Raw genomic sequence first — 20781 nt, forward strand, 5'->3', positions numbered from 1 at the left:
TCTGAGATTCAAGTGAATTTAAGTCTGGACTTTAACTGGGTCATATTAACTCATGATTTGATCTTTGCAGCTCTGGTTGTATGTTTATTTATCCAGTTTAACTACAACATTTGAGTGTCTCTTACATAAACAAGCACCCCTCATCCTCTTCCTGATTACCTATCTTGTTGATAGATAAGATAGATATAGACAAGGGATTTTTGTTGATGTGTTAATGTTGAGTCATGTTTCACTGCTAACCAACAAATCCAAATTTCGGTTGAACTTAATTCTCCTTTGGAGGAAATGCTCCGAATATTTAAATTACCTCCAAAAAATCCTTCAAGTTTAAAGTTGTTAGCCCATGTTGCATTCACATGATTTACACTTTGGAAATACCTACAGTGAAGTATTTAGAAGCCATCTTGAGTTTCCCCTACAGGATGTCATTATTGATTTCTTTATATTCTTGTAACTGTGGGTGTTTGGAAATGTTAAAGCCCTTCACAACTACAATCAGCTTTGAGTTGGCCTATTACACAAATGAAGTTTGTGGATGCAAACTGACAAAATGGGAGAAAGTTTAAAAGAAATATAAATAATTATTACATAAGGCTGTGGTGAAATTCTTCAAAGCAGAACTCAAAGTAAGATTCTAGATCTTATTTTGACAAAATCGTCCTATAATGAAGAGGATTAGTCAGTGCAAACATGTGGCGGCGTCTGCACATGCATGTTTGATACAACCATAGATGCTATCAGAGCTGTGAACAGTTCCATAACTGTGTGTTTGGTGGAAATATTGCTTTTTTAATGCACATGGGGATAAACTGAGCCAAGTGAGTGTATCATTTGCCATCAAGACATTGAATTCAGCAGGTACCTAATAACAAAGCATTTATGGCTCACTTAGACATGCATAGATATAAATAGGCAACAACTCTTCAGACTCCAGCTATTTCCTCCTCTCTTATAACACTGAGGCACCATCCAGGTTGGGCCCAAATATTTCAGAATTCTATCAGAGGACTCGGGGGGATGAAATTAAAATCTCTCATTTTCTTTCTCCATACAAGGAGCAGATCAATTTCCAGAGATGGGATGGGATATTTTCCTGCCATTGGGCTTCCTCGTCTTCGGCACAGCACCCTGACTGCCTCCCAGCGGGGGTCCGGGTCTGACTGCACGCATCGCCGGAGAACAGTTACTTCTGCCGCGGCGAGTTTATTTGCGTCTCGCTATGAGAATTGCCATCATTTACCCTTCCCAACATCTCCCAAAACAGAGAAGAGAAATAGACAACCAGGGGAAGCGAGGCAAGCAACAGTAGAGGCGAAATTGATTCTTTCTGATACATGCTGCATGGGGGGCATTAGGCACACCTCGTTTGACCAACCTATTTTAAGAAATGAACTGAATAAATTTAGCTTGATGTAATGTATAGGCCTTTTAGAGGCCATCTGCTGCTGTTGTTCTCCTTCAACCAAAAATGACTTTGCCCTCAGCAGCACAGAGACCAAACAGACATTACAGCATTCCTCTTTGCGAGTCAGTAAATAATAATAAAAAAATTAAATAAATAAAATAAAATGTTGGGCTCACAACTAATTTTGCATAAACACAAAATATGTTAAACATGGCATCAGTCAGAGACCGTTTGAGTCATGAGTGGATGGTTAGAACCTCCAAAACATCAGGAGAACACCTGCTGAGCATAGATCCCAACATTTTATATTTGTTTGTCAAGATATATGAAATTTTCAAATCTTCAGAATCCCTAATTTAAAAATATTTCAGGTTTAGCTTAAAATTTCAATTTGTACTTACTGCTTTCTTAAGTTTGCTTTGCACTGTTTGAGCTGGGGAAGCTGGTCAGTAGATTTCATTGAATACTTGACCTTTTTCAGTGATTGCTTGTTTACCCAGTCAATTGAATTTGACCTATTCCTTCTGATCCAACCAAATCTGGACCGAAACACCGTTAATGGTGGGAGTTGTCCCACAATCCACAATTCGAGATCCCATGCAACTCGGGGATTACCCTGATTGGACATGTGAAAGGATTGCTGATCATTTTATGCCCAATAAACCATAAAATGCACATTTAGTAAAAACAACCTGCTTTTTTGTCACATTTGATACTTTGCTCTTAAACGTACATGACCTTAGGAGCCGTTAGAAATTCTAACAGAAAATGGATTGCTCAGTTAAGAGCAATATGCAACATTTTGGCCAAAACATAATGTTGAGAGTATCATGCTGTGGGGATTCATTTCCCCAGGGACAGGGATTTGGTCATAATTGATGGAAAGATGGATGGAGCTAAAACAGGGCACCGTTTGAAAGAAAGAAAACGATGTGTTAGAGGCTGAAAAAGACTTTAGTCTGGGGAGGACTCCATCGATCATGTCAGTCAATCAAAACATTTTCATGTCGACTCCAGGAGGCTAATTATAAATACACAGCATATTCTTAAGATTTGTATTTGTGTAAAACAAAAAATTTAAAAAAAGACACGGTAGTTACGCCTCACTTAACTATTATGCACCACTTTGTTTTGGTCTGCCACATAAAATCCTGTTAATGTGTCAAAGCTTGTGTTTAAGGGGTGTCAACACTTTTGCAGTGTAAACACATAAGGTAGATTGAAGGTATATGATTCTCGCATGAAGCCATAAATTGTTTTTTTCTTCTTAACTAAATGTTGACCTTACAGGACGTGACGATGCACATGACAACGTTATTTGCACAAGCAGTACACCAGAGGTCATCACGGGTGTTTATTCAGAGGCTTTTCTGCACAAACAGTGTCACTTCATGAGAAATATTTCTTCCACAATCACGTTTTCACGTAGGTTTCAACTCTTAAGATGTAATGTACGAATCCATTTTCATGATTCTGTGCCAGTCGGACGGCCTTCACGCTGACTTCGGTTTGCACACATTTTAGCCCCTCTAACCCGTCCTCTTTCTGCTTCGGGCCCCCAGCCTGTTGCGTCACGGAGCCAGTCGGGACGTAATTAAAGCCACATTGAGAAAGAGTATAAATCCAGCCCCCTGAGTGCAGCTCGGTCCACACACCAGCATGTGCTAGTCCTGAGGTGGATTTTAGGCCAAGAGGTAAGACAGGAGGAACTGGAAGTTAAACTGTGACCACTGCAACACGCAGCAACCGCAACCTTAAAACAAAAGCTGGCACAATGGCAGGACTAAAGGTAAGCCAGCATTCATTTACATAAAAAGTTTTATTTCTAAATGCACTTTTTCCATGTTGGGGATTAGTGCTGTGTGCAAGAAAGGTTATGAAATTGGACGACTTAGTTTTTGTGTTGCACTAAGATTAAAATATTTAAGTGTCATCACTTCTGTGACAGTAGCTGTCTGAAGGGAGGCGTTCCCTCCAGCCAATCAGAGGGCTGCATTCAGAAGCTGCCCAGATGTGGTCTGAGAGATGCCTTAACAATCTTAACATATACAGCTGCTGTTATCAGTTTTATTTGTATTTGTAAAAAAGGTTTTAGACTGACTTCATCATCTACTAACAAAAGTTGCTGCTTGGTGTGTTTCAGCTTGTTTAAAAATGATAATAATTATGTGGACACCAGTTAAATGATGTGACTCCTTAATTTCCAAAAGTTAATGTGTAAGGCACAGTTGAAAGTGCAAAAAACACTTAATCATTTACTTTGTTTGGTTATTGAGTAAATTAGAACTTTTATTTATTTGTTTATTTTTTAACATAATGCAAGTGGAGCTTTTACCATCTGCCAGACTGCACATTTTTGACTTGAAGGCAAAATGAATATTGCTGATAGACACAAAACTACTTTATAAAACAACAGCGATGTTCCTGAAACAACACTAGGCTTCAGGCACACAAACGCGCACATATGGAAACCATTGCTCTTGCGGAGCAGCAGTGACTCAGCAACAAGCAGTTCACATCAAACCAAGTTAGTTTTTAAAAAAAAAAAGTTCATTATGATGTTAATCAGAAGATAAGGTAAAAGTTATTGTCTTTAGGGAGAGATTTGGAGGTTGATTTGCAGGAGGTATAAATTAAAATAATATTTTTGCCTTGCATTGTGTATAATTTGTTTTATTTTCTATTTTTGATCAACTGGGTCCAGGTGCTCCTCTTACTCTCACAGCTGTTAAGGATTTTTTTTTTTTAAACAGCAACACTGGAACTAAGTATTAAAAATATTTCCACACAAAATGCACATATTCCTCCTTCATCATAAAGGAGTCTCAACATTTTGTTTTTATATATCTCTTTAATTACTCTTTATTGATCATTTCCTGTTTGTCTTCTCTTTCAGTATATGACGGGTTTTGGGAATGAGTTCTCCTCTGAAGATCCACGATGTCCTGGATCCTTACCTGAAGGACAGGTACCACAAACGTTCGGTCTGTTCCTCTAAGATGGCAACTTTACAGGAGACAAAGCCACAGTTATTTCATTCATCCAGTCATTGAGCAGCTAAATGACACAGTATGATATCTTCCCACCAAACCATGTATAAAAAATAATAATAACCTCTACCCTTTCTGCAATTTGTGATTCTGTGTAATGATTTTTTAAAAATCCCATCAAAGCTGTTAAAATGTTAATTAGCCAAAAAATAATCTCCGGATTCTTAATCTTTAGCTCCTGTTTTAGAGAAAACAGTCAATCCTATGCTGACATATTTAACCCTTTCATGCATAGTGGTCACTACAGTGGACAGCTATCTAAAAGCCATTTTCTTGTGCTTCCTGTGGATTTTTAAGTTATAAATGCACACAGACCACTGAAGTGGACACTAATGCATCATAAAATATACCATCAACTACTGGCCATCAGCTGCAAATGTAAGAAATTATTTTTGTTAAATACAATATGGCCGACAAACAAAAAAGCACGAGAACCGACCCGGTCCCTCCTTCTACTGTAGACGACTCTTGCAAGTTAAAAAAATATTGTGACATCAGATAATCCCTAGGGAGCAATACTACTGATGTATTTTTCAAATAACAACTTTGTAATTGGACAAAATTACAATTGATCACATAAAAATAAAAAAAATTATTTTTACAAAAAAAATGTCCTACCTTTTTTATGCCTTAAGAAAAAAATGTTAAAAAATGGAAAGAAATTCTGACACAAATGATCATAATTCATGCATGAGAGGGTTAACAAAGCGATTACATTGTGTCCATACAGAACAGTCCTCAGGTCTGTCCATACGGCCTGTATGCTGAGCAGCTCTCCGGCTCCGCCTTCACCTGTCCTCGTCCAGCCAACAAGAGGAGGTATTTATCAACTTAGCACATTAAATACACTGCAAGAAACATGTAAAGCATTGTGGTCAGAGGGGGGCCTTGCACAAATGAGGTTTTGAACAAGTATCTGCTCCCTCTTTTCTGACAAAGATCAATGAAGAACCTATAATCGCTGTTGTGTGTGTGTGCGTGGTTTTTTTTAATGTTTGACTTAAATCCAAAAAGTTTCTAATGCCGGCATGTTTTTGTGTTTCCACAAGTGTAAAGAGCGATTCATGAAGCTCAGACAGTGTTATGAAGAATTACGAGTAGTAATTCAGATTTTTAACATAGTTGAGCCTCAGTTGTGAAAACAGTTTGTCGCCGAATAGGAATTAGCTACAGTATATGGCCATATTTACAGTTCTTACATGCATAGAAGCAACAGAAAACCTGTTCAAGGTGCAAATGCACATGTTGTGTGTTCTGGTAACCCTCTGCCCCTGCTGCCCTGGGCTAAGAGTCATCTCAACTTCAACCTCAACAAAACTGCTCGTATTCTTCCCTCCTTTCCTGCAGCTGGTTGTACCGGATCCTCCCGTCTGTAAAACATAAGCCTTTCACCGCTGTGCCATGTGGGAATCTGACTGAAAACTGGAACGAAGTGGAGCCTGATCCGAACCAGGTGTGTCAACATTAAGCACTTAGAATTTCAACTGAGAATAATTTCATCATCTACTTCTTTAAAGAACAAGACGGTCACAGTCATGGAAACAGATCAAAATGCTCAAAACAGCCTTGAATTTTAAAAAAGACCATTCTGACCTTGAGGTTCCTTTTACAGCTGCGGTGGCTGCCATTCATCATCCCCAAGCCGACAGAGAAGAAAGTGGACTTTGTAGCTGTGAGTCTCGATTTATTTACTTATTTATTATTAATATTTTTATTAGGAGGGAAGGGGACATTACAAGAGGAATTTTAACTGCTAATGACACAGTATGCCACATAGTACACAGCTTTTCCATGGGTATAAGAGAGCGACTGAATGTATGGATGGAAATAGGCATACAATTCACCTCTTATGAGTATTTGTTTTTCTTACACAACTGACCAAGACAAAACAGGTGCACACCCAATGAAAAGAATATAAATTAAAAAGGAGGAAGAAAAATAAATAAATAAATAAATAAATAAATAAATAAAGATAGATAGATAGGTGTGGGGGGAGGAGACGTAGGGGCATCACTCAGTCCGGGAAAAGAGACACAGATTTATCTTTATCACAGGGAATTTCTCTTCATCAGTAAATCCCTGCTTTTCCTGGATTCTTCAGGGACTTCATACAATCTGCGGCGCAGGAGACGCCAAAACCCGCAACGGCATCGGCATCCACGTGTATACCTGCAACACCTCCATGGTCGACAGGTTAATAAGTGGATAACTTTTACACAGATCTTTTAAACAGATCTATTTTAGATCACATAAAGTATCCAGTCATGGGTTTGATTAATATTTCAAAGCTCCTTTTCTTTCTTTTTTTTTGTGTCTGCTTCAGGTGCTTCAGCAACTCCGATGGAGACTTTCTGATTGGTGAGGAAAAAGTTAAGTTTCCTTTTGCTTCAAATTGTATTTTCTCAGCACTTCTCATCATCGGTTTCTCTCTTCAGTCCCGCAGCAGGGCGAGGTCTTGATCACCACAGAGTTCGGGAAGATGATGGTCGAGCCCAACGAGATCTGTGTCATCCAGGTGGGCTTTGAGTTCTCCAGTGCTTTTCCATCTGCTACTGTATTTGCCCCCACTCTCCTCTTACCATATTTAGAAAGCTGTGGTTTGGCACTTTTCAAGAGTGACCTTAAAAGTAGATAATAGTGGAAAGAGGTTTCAGGCTTTGGACGTCGGGATTGTGACTGCGGCACATGTGTTTTTTTTTGGTGTTTTTTTTCCACATGCAGACGATTAGTCCCCCTCAGCACTGATACAGCCCACATTTGCTACATAACAGCACCGAATCTCCTCTAACTGCCACTTTTCTTGTTTTTATTTTTCCAGCAAGGGATGCGCTTCAGCGTGGATGTGTTTGGAGAAACCAGAGGCTACATCCTTGAGGTGTATGGGGCCCACTTTGAGCTGCCTGACCTGGGGCCTATAGGTTTGTGTTTGGATGATACTTCTAAGTGTAGATAAGGAAGGATGAAAACATACCATATGTGTTCATTCTTCTTTTAAAACCGCACACCAGCCACTTTGCCTCGGCTTCCCGAAACGTGCTATTGTTATCTAAATTGTTGACACTTATCTCTTGAAATCATGCTAGCGCTGCAGCTCAGGCTGAACCATCACAAACTTGGCCATCAGTTAGCTGCATTTGCCTCAGGCTTTTGGGGTTCACGTGCAAATGTATGCAAACGTCTTCGTGTTTCCTATATCATGCACAGGTATTAATGTAAATGCAGAGCAATATTCTAATTCTATGTAAACAGAATAGCAAAAAAATTAACTAGCTCTCACTATAGCAAGAGCTCTTTAAATTGAAACCAGGAATCAACGCCCACTTTGTACAATCCCCTTTTTGCTGACAGGACTGCACTCACTCATCCACCTTTTACTAGGTTAGAGCATACAGAGCGAGGGATATTTTAGCGTTCTTCTTCTCCTCTTCCTTTCTTCAGCTCAGCCTACGAGTTTTCTATAAGATTTAGGTTTGTGTATTAGGTTGATTTTGTGTCTAGCGAACTGTTTCTTTGTTGATCTGGCTGAGTGCTTTGCATCATTTTTCTGTTAAGATGACCTGTTTTCAGTTTTCTGGAGGAGTCTAACAGATTTATTTAGATTTAACAGTCCTGGTATTTCAAAGAAATAAGTACCATTAGATCCCAGGGCCTTTGGAAACAAAACAGACCCACATCATCATAGAGCCTCCACTATGCTTAGTTTCATATTCATTGTGATATATATATATATATATATATATATATATAGCAATGCTTGGGCAGAAAGAGCTTTTAAGGGTTCTAAGCATCTAAAGGTTAGTAAGGAAACTTACTGAAACCAAGATAGAAGTTATTATTTCACCGGTGGTTTCATCTTGAAACCGCATCCGGTCTTGTTTGTTCCAGTTCCGATTGATTTAAACTTAAATAATTACTCTAGTTATAGAAACAATATGAGGAAGATAAGAAAGGATCCATTTTCTTGCCACCAAAAAGAAAATTCTTAAGATACATCCACATCTGCTTAGCCTGATTGTTGTGTAATCTTGCCAGGGATACAAATTTAAAGTTTGTAGATACTATTGTCAAATTAAACCATAGCTACATTTATTTTTGCAACAATTAATCAGGGTGCCAACAATCAGAGCAACACATTTGAAGAGGAAAATAAGAGAACAACATGCAGAAAATAACTGAAACAAGCGGGGTCCTTTAAAAATAAAGATTGGGTTTATTGTACTCTGAAAGACTGTGTAACCAGTGTGTAGTTCAAACAATACACTTCGATTGAGTTAATTTTGATAGCACCGATCTATAATTCCAAATAAATATCGCAGAATAAATAAGTGTTGAACAGTTTAATGTTTTGTCTGTAAGTGTTTTTCTAAAGAACCAATTGATATAAAATTTATACTAGATGTTAGCAGCAACCCTGGTAATCCACACGTACAAAGACTCAAAATTATGTTTGTTGTAGTAGAGTGTAAATGAGTTATGGAATAGTGTTAGGCTTACTTACTGGAATATATTCACACTTAAACATAAACTTTTGAATTTCCTTTACGGCTGTTAGTGTGCCACTCTAAGATCATCAGCCGCCCCTTTAGCAACTTTCTATTTTCTCTATTTCTCAATAAATATCGACTTGATCTGCAAGTCGATATTTATTGACTTGCATGCTTTCGGCATGCTTTTCATATTTTGTACAACCTGTCTATTGGAATCATGTATGCATGTTTTGCAGGAGCCAATGGTCTGGCGAACCCAAGAGACTTCCTGTGTCCAGTTGCTTGGTACGAGGACCGCAAAGTGCCCTCTGGTTACACCGTCATCAACAAGTATCAAGGGAAACTGTTTGCCTGCCAGCAGGTGCTTACTGTCACATGCGGTTTTCCGTGTGCTGCGGCAAGGATTGTCCACATACACGCCGTCTTAGAACGGACATGCGCTCGTGTTGAACACTTTGCCCTATTACCCTATTTAGGTTTGAGTTTGCTTCAGTAAACACCATCAAAGTGCCTCTGTGACTAACAGGAAACGGTCCAAGTGAAGCATGTGATCCATTAGCTGCTCCTGCCGGCTGAATTGCCATCCCTGATGATTTAATATCCAAGCGTTAGCTGTTATCCTTTCACTCGGTTTCCGCCTCGACTCCCTTATGAGTCTTAATCACTTGTAATTAGTTAAGGCATTCTGGTGCCGCAGACGGCGTACCTGCGAGGCTTTGCTTAGCAGGGAAAACCTTTTCGCAAGTAAAGCATTAATTTCACCATATTTCACTCAGGAAATGATCCCTCCCTCTCCTGAATTTCCCGGTGGGCGAATAATTGGATCGACACATAATGTCTGACATGAGGTTTTTTTTTTTATTATTAGTGCATGGAAGAGGTGAGAGGTGTTTTTCTTATTTTAGAGGAAAAGGATTTGGGGTTATAATCGTCTCAAGCCTCTTGGTAATTACCTATACAGATAATATAAATAAGTCTTTTTTTTTAAAACAAAACAGAGCTTTCCTAATTTTTGGAGCCCTTCTCTTCTTCTTGGGGATTATGTCCTGGAGGTGAGTGGTGACACTCCCTCCCAGTTCATTGAAACTGGAGAGTGAGGCTGGAAAACCAAGACATGGTTGACAGAGGGCCTCGTCTCAGGGGAAGATGCTGCCGCTCCTGTCTGGTCCTGCTGTTTTGTTCACCCGCAGAGTGCTAAAATTGCTCAAATTAACTTATTATTTGCTTGACTGGGCCAATATGTTTGTGTTCTGTGTGCATGTGTGTGTGCGAAGTTGTTCTCCTTCAGTTTTCCTCCCTCCGCTCCCTCCTTCATCCCCGTCTTTATTTTAATCGAATGTAAGGGAGTTTTCACAGATGAATGTCCGAGAAATTACCTGCACCAGGGTTTCTCAAAAGGCCATTTTCCATGATAACTGGAGACAGTCGGATGCATAAAGAAACACCTTTTTTTTGTTTGTTTTTTTGTATTTCTCTTTAGCTATTTTTAGCTACTTATTCAAATTTTTTGATTGATTTCGTTTTATTTCAATTTCTTAATTAGAAAAGAGAAAAACCCGGCATTTGTGTAGAAACGCCCCTGTGCGCACACAGGAGCATGGAGGTCAGCCTGGCAGCAGCTTCAGTTGTAATGAACTATATTGATTTCAGAGCTTCTGTTGAATGTCTTTTTCACAGTGACATTATCAGAACAGAGAAACTATATAAAATTGCTGTGGTTTTAACAATCAAGGTAAAGAAATATCTCTACACCCACACTTGCCGAAGCCCACCCTTCTCCTCCAATAACTGCACCGCGGCGAGCGTCAAAATGCTCAAAGTTTGGGAAAGTTTGATTGTGAAGCCAATTACCCCATAATACCTGGTGCCTCATTTCACAAAGAACCGGGAGGGGAATGAAAGAGAAGAAAGATTGAAAGAAGCAACACCCTCTTACAATTTTCATTATGGCCATTTTTTTCCCTCTCTTTATGTCAAGAAGTACTTTTCTTGGAATTTAAGATTACAAAGACATTATTCATTGTTCCCCCTTTCCCTGTGAAAAGCTCAATTTAACGTCTTTTGTGTTTGTTGCTCAGGTAGGCTTCTCTTATTTTCTTTTTCCATTTTTTTTGTTTTGTGCTTTTACACGCAGGATTTCTCTCCTTTCAATGTCGTTGCCTGGCACGGGAACTACACACCGTGCAAATACAACTTGAAGAACTTCATGGTGATCAACTGTGTGGCCTTTGACCATGCGGTATGTTGGTGACTCAAACAGAGCCCTAGCACTTTGTTTGGGTTTATCCCATTTCTTGATATTGGGATAAACCCAAACAGAGTTTGACAGAAACATGTATACAATCTTCTCTAGGATCCATCTATCTTCACCGTGCTGACCGCCAAATCCACAAAACCAGGTGTGGCCATTGCGGACTTTGTCATCTTCCCCCCAAGGTGGGGGGTGGCTGACAACACCTTCCGTCCGCCGTATTACCACCGTAAGAACTCAACACCCACACTTGGTCTGATTGTTTGCGATAACAAATGCTTCCTTCATGAATTATGTACGCCTGTTTTAGCACGGCAGGGTCACATTTCGCAAATGAATTCGGATGGAAATGTCACAATGTGCTCTTTGTGAGATATTTTGTGGATTTAAGCAACCCAGCCAGAAGCTAACACATTCATTTACCAGCTAGTGACACAGACAGTCTCCCTACCTGCTGAATGACTCACTTCACACGCCAGGATCTTTTGTCTGTTTTCACCACAGATCTTTAAGGCCATCTGGTGGGCAACCCCGCTCTCTGTTCCTCAACAAGTAGCTGTGTTACAGTGCCTCCTGCTTGTCATTTTAGGTAACTGCATGAGTGAGTTCATGGGGCTGATCAAAGGCCATTATGAGGCCAAAGAGGAAGGTTTCCTGCCTGGGGGAGGCAGCCTGCACAGCATGATGACCCCTCACGGCCCGGATGCTGACTGCTTTGAGAAGAACAGCACTGCTGAGCTGAAACCAGAGAGGGTTGCTGAAGGAACCATGGTAAAGCTGCACACAGAGGGGTTTATATGCATTCAAGATAGGTGTTGGTCATGTCTTTATTTATTCTGGACTTTCTTTAATTCTTAAATAATGTTCCTTAGCAAGTTAAACATTTTCTAAGCAAATTCCTGGCGTAATTGTGTTAGGATGTTTGATAAAAATGGTACAGCTCAGTTGAATTTGTGGTTTCCTTGCGGAGCTTGTTTGAAGTCAGGGCCATTACAGAAGGTTAATGTTTGTCTGCCGTATGCACTGCAAACTCAGGTTAAATATGTAATTGGGGTCTTTACTCTTGTTTGGAACAATCCTTTCCTATAGTTTTAACCATCTGGCCCTTAATCTCAGATGGCAGTGAATTAGGAAGGCCATAAAGTTTCATGGCGGCCATGTTTATCCACCGTCCACATCAGCGTGAACTAAGAGGGTACCATCAAGACACAAAGTGTGTTGTTCATATGCAACTTGTTTAGGAATATTTAATCAAGTATTTTTAAGTGTATGCATATATTTGAATACCCATGAACCGATCAGTGCTGAATAGATGGAACATATTTAGTACGATTAATTAGATCATACACTGGTGTTCTCTCCTCCCTTCAGGCATTCATGTTTGAGTCCTCCTTCAGCATGGCTGTGACCAAGTGGGGTCTGCAAACGTGCCAGAGACTGGACAAGACTTACTACCAGTGCTGGGAACCACTGCGCAGCCACTTTAACCCCAACTGGAAGCCAAGAAAGCAGTAGCAAAAAACCCAGCAACTTATACGAAATACAGGAGATGATTTAAAAAAGTGGTTTGTGCAACAACCAAAAAATTAAAATCACAATTTGCAGTACGTGGGGTTGTTTTTACTTCTTAAATTTACAAATGAAAATCATTTGGTGTCATAATATACGCTGTGTAAATATGCAGAATGGGCTTCCAGCAAAAATGCCTTTTTTAACAGAATTTTTTTGTCACTTTCCCTTATTGTTACAAGTTACTTACTATTCTATAAATTAGACAATATTGCTGATAAATAGCTCTTATTAATGTAATTGATGATTCACTTCTTGTTTTTTGACTTGTAGAACCTTTTTGTTTTTACTTTTCTCCTTTGAAATCAAAGCCACATAACTGTTGAACAATAACATTTAATTTTTTTTAATTATAATTACATACAACATTTCTTGGATATCACAGGAGAAACTTTCTGTACTGAAGCTCATGATGATAAATTGAACTTGCGATCGAGGGTTCCGGCCTTAATCTTCTCCTCCTTGTTATCCTGTAAAACAGACGACAAACAGATGACTGGCTGGCAGTTTCCATAGCAACAAACACACATTATTCCCCCGCCCCACTTCACCCCTTCACCTTCTGGACATTTTCTCAACGATGTGCTTTATGAGTAAGCATTTTGTGATTTCAAAGCAGTTTTCTTTTCCCCTCCGCCCAGCAGAGAAGAGGGGGAAGAAGCGATCATGTCTTTACTTCTGTCTTTATGGCTCCAGCACAGTGAGACAACGGCAGCAAATTTTCGCTGGAACTTCAATTGACTACGATTTACAGGTAAATCTCCATGACAATGGAGAGAGAAATGGAAGCGGGGAGATTTCGAACTGAGCATTTATTTTGAATGTAATTCGATCCGTCTCAAAAGGAACATTGATTCTGATCACTTTTTAGCTTGTCTAATAATTTAATTCCTGTCTAAAAGCGCAAATTCTACAAAAGGTATGTAGGCAGCAGTGTTCATATAAACTGACCGGATGACGGATTTGATTCGTCAGACGTTCTTAGTACTGTAACATACACAACAAAGTCTGATGCCAACAAAGATAACTGAACTGGTAAAGTAACATGGCAATTAAACATAATTAAATGCTGAGAAATATCAACAGCAAATAAAGTCTGCACAGCACAAATACTTCATCTTTATATAGTGCCCAAGTTATTTTATTCCTTGCTTTAAACTCAATATTTTGTTTAACATATGGGATAAATACATCTTTAATTTATGTATATACAGCATTTTTTTTTAGGAATTGATGTAAATTATATTTTACAATTTGTTTGACAGAAAGTAAAAATAAATAATATGGTAAAAATGTGTCAATGAAATTAATTTTGAATTAAACCAATTGCTATATTTACATGTACAATATTTAAATGAAGCAGTTAACCTTAAAGAATGATGCAGATTATGTTATTATCTAATAAACATTAGACACTTGGGTTCATGGGTAAGCTTGTCCGTAAAACGTAAAGCAAAGAGAAGGCAGAGGGGCCTCTTGTCTCATACCCTGTCTGTCTTGAAGATGTAGTAGAGGGCAAACAGAGGCACCACTCCAAACATTACACCCAACAGAGAAGTCTTCTTTGTGGGTCTGAAGTGAGGGTAGGGGCTGGCTCGTGCGTACACCCACCTCGTCAGGGCAGGGTCTTCCTACAAACACAGACATTTGCAATGATATTTCAGTTAATTATGTGTTAAAGAAATATCAGATTAGGATTTACTTAGTCATTTATTTACTTGTAAATAAATGACTGGCTTAACTGGTAACGAATTGTAATCAATAAAGTACTTTTGAACATGAACAAAGTACTTTTGAACATGAATGGCAGTAGTCGGAGTTATGGGCTCATTTCATGAATGATTTTGAAACAAAAGTTTGTTCTTTTAATATATTACTGTGTAAAAAAAAAAAGGTTTCATGCCAACTTCAACTTTTTTAAGGCCTGTTTTATTTCTGTTGAAAGAAAAATAGTAATCAACACATAAAAACTCAGAGTAAACTTTTTCTAATAGATAAAATAAAAAAAAAAAAAAATTCTAAAGTTAATGTGCTTCAACTAAAATAATAACGATAAAAAAAAAATCAAAAATCTTCTTATTGATGTGTTTACAGTCCAAGAACATTTTCAGCTAAGATACTAAAATTCTTTTTCCAATTTAACACAGGGAATAAATGGTTGGAAGCCCTCTGCTAATGATCATAAAGCCCACAAAGGTCACTGAAATAACTTGAAACTGACAAAAAATAATACATACAAAAATACTGAAAATTAACTAATAAATATCAGATGCCGGTTTTAAAATGTGGTTACATAAAATAAGAAAAAAAGTAAAAAAAAGAAAGAGGCCTGGACAAAAGTAATGCAACCTCAAGAAAAGACTAAAAATTATTTGACCATACAACTGTAATATGTTAAACCGAGGTGTGTCCTATAATTAGCATTAAATGTGGCTGCAAACTGGTAATCAGTCAGTCTGCCAGTCACTATGTTTTTTGGTGACATGCCGTTTATAACATTAAGCATGGACCACTGGAAGCGAAGGCTCCAGGAGATTAGAAAGAAGACATTTCTGAAAAAGATTTAAACGGGGCCTGCCAAAGTGTGCCTGTTGGTTGGAACCCAACGTGAACTGAATCCATTTAGGATGTAAACATAAGTGTGTGAGGACAATTGTTTACAGATATTTCATAATTCATTTTCTTGTTTCTGTTGCTTTGTTTATTCATTTTTGATATTTAATTGCTCTTTTCAGTGTTAGATGTTCATTAGAATTGAAAGTTTATTGATCTTTGGCGATGACGTGTCCTTGCACTATCAAGCCATTACCATTATATTAATTGAAAACGGTCTCAAAACAATGACATTATCATTTATCGCAATAACGTTTGGGAAAATTTATCGGCCAGCAAAATTTGTTGTTATGACAGAATGGTATGAGAGAGATAATTTGTGAAAAAGAGCTAGCCCCTTTACCTTTACCTGGTGCCAACTAGAAAAACCAATCAGAGCTAGGAGGCGGGTCTTAGCGCTGTCAATCTCAATACCATGTGTTGCTGCTCATCATTCTCCCACTTCATCTCTGCTGTGCTGTTGTATTGAACAGAGAATATCATGTATGCACAGGCTAGTTAGCATCACCATCAATGAGAGCGGATAAAACAGTTTCCTGTAACGGTAAGTTATTTGTCACATTTAGCAGCATTGATTGACTGCGCTTAGAGCTTCATTTAGGCTCTGATTGGTTGGACTTGGTCGGGAGCTGTGCTTTTCTTCACACTGAAACAGTGGCTCAGAGAGGAGTAGGAGGAAATCAATCTTTTCACAAATTACCTGCCACATAATGTACTGTCACGACATGGTGACAGTTTTAACAAATATGTAAAAAAAAACAACAACATTATTTTTAAGAAAAAGTTACATACTGCAGCTTTAAGTCAGTTAAATCAATTTATGGATCTCGTTCTTTTTCCAGTCCATATGGCTGCCTATCGCACAGGAGAGGAAATGACAATAGTCAAATAACCCATATAAACCCATTGAAAATGTTTTTTTTCAGTTATATATCTCTGCTCATCCTATACATCTCCTTTTCTAACGACGGCCCTCTGAAATATTATGGCTAGCCTGAAGTTGCTTGGAAAACTTCACCATTCAATCATAATTGATAGAGCTGCCTTTATAACCATATATAGCAATAGGAAACAAAGACACAATTAACAAATGCTCGATACTGAGCATTTTTTGTCCAGGTTCGGTCATAACATTTAATCGTCAGTAGCATTTAGCTCTCCTTAAATCAGGGGTGACTTTGGTTGCTAATATGCTAGCTTAGCCGCTTACAATGAGCTCAGTCCTGTGCGGGTTGTTCAGCTGCAGCTGGTACTGCCTCTTAAGGTTGGCCCGCAGAGCTGCCCGGTCCTCCTCTGCGCGCCTGTAGTCCGGAGAAAGATTGAAATATTCATTTGGGTCCAGTGTTTTTGGCCGAGTCGCCAAGGGCGCCTCTCGGTAGTCCGCCATGATTGTTTGGTGACAAACGAGAGTATGTAAAATCTCGCGTTGCTAGGTCTCGCGTCGTAACCACGACTACGTTCTAAACACATTTTTTTCCCCCCTCTCGCAACGTTCAAGTGAAAGGATGGACTCTCCTGAGAAAAGTGGAAAACTACAACACAAAGAGTCAGCGGAGGATGTAGGGTGTGCGAAAGATCTTAAAGATGATCAGAGCGTAAATGAAGGACTCGAAGAAGACTTGGAAGCGACAGAGAAAGCCATCCAGGACCGAGCAGACGCCGTCGCTTCACTTAATCGGAGGCCCAGCGCCTGTTACCAACAGCTTTCCGTGTTTGACTTTTTACTGAATTTCCTGTTCCAACACGGCATGACGGGGACTTTGGCGTGTTTTGAAGCGGAGTGGTCTGAGCTGCTGCTGAACGGAGACGTGGACGCGAAGCAGATCGGCCTGATCCCGAAAGTGTACACCGAGAACGAGCATTTGGCCCGAGAGCTGGAAAGTGCTCGGCAGGACAAGGAGGAGTACACGCAGGCGGCCGCTGTCGCAGCCGAGGCCCTGCAGAGGGCCAAGAGAGCCAACGATGCCCACCGGCTGGAGCATCAACGCTTGGTCAGAGAGGTAAACAGACTCATTGTGGACATGAATAAGCTGAAACTGCAGTGTGAGAGCTACCAGCCTGAAGTAAAGAGGATGAGTGACAAATACCAGGGGCTGTCAAAGCAGGTCCTGCAGGTGGCGCTGGAGAGGGACAAAGCGCTACTGCAGGGGGACAATCAGGCTGCCCGACTGGATGCCTCCTCATCTCAGACCAATGGAAACAGTGGTTCATTGAAATAAATCTCAACTTCATAACAATGTGCTTTATTCCTTTTTGAATTTTTTTTTCAAAAAATGATGTCTCCTTTTAGATAGGTGACACAATAGAGTTTTCCGATACAGAATGTACAAAAAGCGTCATTATTAATGCAACGTTAATACACAAGACATATGATTTTGTTGTCCGTCTTAAAGCCGCGGTGAAAGGTTTTTGAATCGAAACTTTAAAGTTTAAAAAGTTAGAAGAAAACTGTCAGCATTTTTCATTTGGCAAGACGAGTCATGCTACAACAGCCTTCTTCTGTTTTAAAATAACTACATTCTTTAAAAATCTGAATAGCAGGAATAGGAACACCATTTCACGAACCTCAAATAACCTCACAACGACAATAATTAGGAAATGTATTAAACAGTTTATCACAAAGGAAAGAAAGCATGAATGGCCTCTTAAATCTTAACATTAAGATTTAAAAACATTAACCAAACAAAAAAGAAAGAACGGAAACAATTAGAGGGAACAAAGTTTTGACAAAATAAAAAGCTAAATTTTGCTTTAAAAAAAGTAACCTTTTAGATTTCCTGTATGTAATTCAAGATGAACTGTGTCCATCTTTTTTTAGATTTCACAAAGATATTTTGCCTTGTTTTTCCAAGTTGAAAAGTTCTATTTTTAACCACAAGAGGGCGGTCTACATCAAGCTCTGCCTTTTTTACACAGTGGAAAACCCATTCAGAAGTAGAAGCAGAAAGAGTACATGTAGATTTCAAATGTGATTTCTCTCACATCACTGATGCCGGTAAGATTGTGTGGCTTTGAGCAGAAATAAGCATGCTTATTATACCCCACAGAGCACAAATACTTTTAAGCCAATATTGCAAAAATAGATCTAAATTACTTTGAGAGGTTTATGAATTTGTTATGAGAATGTTAAACATGTTAGTGTAATATTATCCTCCCTGCAGGAGGACCAGGAATTTCTAGTGTTTCCATCAGTGTGCTTTTGTTTTGCTGTAGCCTTGATAATATGTCGGGCAGAGCAAGACTCAATCAACCTAAAACCTTTTTTATATCTGTTTAAGATGAATAAATTTAAAGTTAAAACATGTTACGATGTCTGATGTTTTCACACTTTGTCATCACAGCCACAAACTTCAGCATCTTTTATTGTGTTTTTATGTTGCCGACACGTGGAAACAAGTGTCTTTGTGACGTGGAAAATGAAGGACGCAGTTTAAATAAAAAAGAAAATCTTGCACAAATTTGTTTTTAGCCGACTTGAACTAATACATCAAATAATCACTTTTCACTGCAGATACAGTCTTATGAGGTATGTCTCTACCTGCTTCTCACATTTACAGACAAAAACTTTTGTCTATTGTTTCTTGCTAGATTGCTCAAGCTCAAGTTGAACTTATATGAATATTTCCACTTTCAAGTCTTACCATAGATCCTCAATCAGATTTAGGTCTGGACTTTGACTAGACCATTGTGACACGTTGATATTCTTTGGGTCTTAATACCTTTCAGATTTACATTTGTGTCATTCCTTCTTTCATTTCACAATGACACGCTACTTTGCTTTGATTTACTGTAAGAATTTTAAAATGATACAATGACGTCTTCATTCATAATGGGGCCAAATGTCCAGGGAGAAGAATATTTTTCTAAAGCTCCTTACAACCTGTCTGAGGGATGAATGCTAAACTGAAAAACTGATGATCATTCAAAACACAAAGCAGAGCATGTTCTCTCTCGGTTCTTGCAGCCGCTCTAATTTTGAACTTTATTCTTGGGCGGCAGAGTGGTGCAGAGATGCAGAGAAAACTCTTTGATCCAGGGACTGGGGCACCGCTGCAGTATGTATGACCAAGTGATTTATTGTCCTCTCGGGAACGCGAAAGTGCCAGCCTGCTTTGCTGCCCTGAAACAGCTATTTATGACTCTGAAATAAAATTCAATGTGAGACTACGGTCCGTTCCAGGGACAGATTTAGGATCAGAGAATGAAACGTTAATGTGTTTCTGCCCCGGCTGGTCCTCTTCAACCTCATGGTCGAGAAGCTGGACTATGGAGAATTTTTGAGCTTCGGGAGCATTAATCACTGTGTGGTTTATCCTCGTCTTTTCATTCTCCTGCCGCCGCTTCCTCACCTTGTACATCTTCTCTGCAGAGGATGGGTGTTTAGTTCTTTATCTGTGATTATGATTGACATTTATTGTCGACGCAGGTATTGTGCAAACTCTTTGCCAGATAACAGAGATAGGGATGTTACTCTGTCTAAGAGATAAGGGAACGAAAAAGCCCCACGTGATTCCTATCTCCGTTCTGTGTCCCTCCGTCAGACTTAATCATGCTCTGTAATCTGAGGTTATTTTGTGTTGCTTTGGTTGCTATTTATTTTTTCAAATGAGCGCATGCAAGACTGACTCAAAAAGGACAAACCAGTTACTTTTTCCAACCACATATTACAGCTACTTCTCTACTTAAAGTTCACTGAAGTGGTTGCTCATAGACAATGACCTAATGTGTACCAGTACGATGCTCTCTGAGGTTCAATCTTCGAAGGCTGCAGTCTGATTGCAATTCATCTCCCGCCTGCCCGACTCCCTGCATGTTCCTCTCGGCTTCCCTCGCCTGACAGCTCTGTCCACTTCAAAGCTTGCAGTGACCTTTTTCTCAATCTGAAGGGAAAGGAGAACAAGGAAGCACTTTTTCTCCTCAACCGTGGCTCGGGCTCATCCAGATGTAGGAAAGTCTTTGCCTTGGTGCACGTTTCTACCTTTAATCCCATCTATGCAGGCTGTAAATTGTAACTACCGTTAATTATCTCCTTTCATTTTCCAAACTTTATTTATGCAGTCATTTTACTATGCCCGTGAGCACCCATCTTCAAACAAGTCCGTTTTGCTACGGATATGGGGGCAGTGAGTTTAACTGTGTTGTATTTTCTGCTCTAATAATGTATGCAGGACACTGTGGCTTGTAGATGCTATTCAGAGACATCAATCATTTTCAAGGAGAGCTACAGAGAAATACTGCTCAGAGACAGAACTGACAAAATCCTGCAAATTTTACTCGGCTCTGCTCACCTTAGCACAAAGACTGTACATCCGTTACCTGTCTGTGTAATGTCAAGGATAAGAACAACTTTGAAGATTGCCAACAAAAAAAGTTTCCATATTACTGTAGTACGTTGGGCAATGAAAG

The 20781-nt window shown here is 39.2% G+C and overlaps 3 protein-coding genes across 4 annotated transcripts; 2 read left to right on the forward strand and 1 right to left on the reverse strand.

Annotated features, from left to right (window-relative positions):
• The first annotated feature begins 3042 nt into the window (after positions 1–3042).
• On the forward strand, positions 3043–12800 carry hgd (homogentisate 1,2-dioxygenase). The gene is made up of 14 exons (XM_023326307.1): positions 3043–3194; positions 4302–4373; positions 5186–5274; positions 5803–5908; positions 6068–6127; positions 6557–6648; positions 6779–6813; positions 6891–6970; positions 7274–7373; positions 9179–9303; positions 11077–11181; positions 11296–11422; positions 11783–11964; positions 12565–12800. The coding sequence occupies exons 1-14, from the start codon at positions 3180–3182 to the stop codon at positions 12706–12708; spliced, it is 1332 nt and encodes a 443-aa protein (XP_023182075.1). The 5' UTR covers positions 3043–3179; the 3' UTR covers positions 12709–12800.
• Positions 12801–13080: 280 nt separating this feature from the next.
• ndufb4 (NADH:ubiquinone oxidoreductase subunit B4) lies at positions 13081–16795 on the reverse strand. 2 transcript variants are annotated; one of them, XM_005809851.3, is made up of 3 exons: positions 16586–16795; positions 14250–14393; positions 13081–13232 (listed from the first exon to the last, which is right to left on the reverse strand). In XM_005809851.3, the coding sequence occupies exons 1-3, from the start codon at positions 16760–16762 to the stop codon at positions 13170–13172; spliced, it is 384 nt and encodes a 127-aa protein (XP_005809908.1). In that variant the 5' UTR covers positions 16763–16795; the 3' UTR covers positions 13081–13169. The 2 variants fall into 2 exon arrangements, with proteins under 2 accessions (XP_005809908.1, XP_014328324.1); XM_014472838.2 differs by lacking the exon at positions 13081–13232 and having other exon boundaries at positions 14244–14393.
• Positions 16796–16804: 9 nt separating this feature from the next.
• On the forward strand, positions 16805–17612 carry LOC111606224 (sperm-associated antigen 16 protein-like). Its single transcript, XM_023326309.1, has one exon. It carries the CDS (start codon positions 16881–16883, stop codon positions 17592–17594), a length of 714 nt encoding a protein of 237 aa, XP_023182077.1. The 5' UTR covers positions 16805–16880; the 3' UTR covers positions 17595–17612.
• The last annotated feature ends 3169 nt before the right edge of the window (positions 17613–20781 follow it).

Source organism: Xiphophorus maculatus, chromosome 21 (assembly GCF_002775205.1).
Source record: "Xiphophorus maculatus strain JP 163 A chromosome 21, X_maculatus-5.0-male, whole genome shotgun sequence".
Classification (NCBI taxonomy): Eukaryota; Metazoa; Chordata; class Actinopteri; order Cyprinodontiformes; family Poeciliidae; genus Xiphophorus; species Xiphophorus maculatus.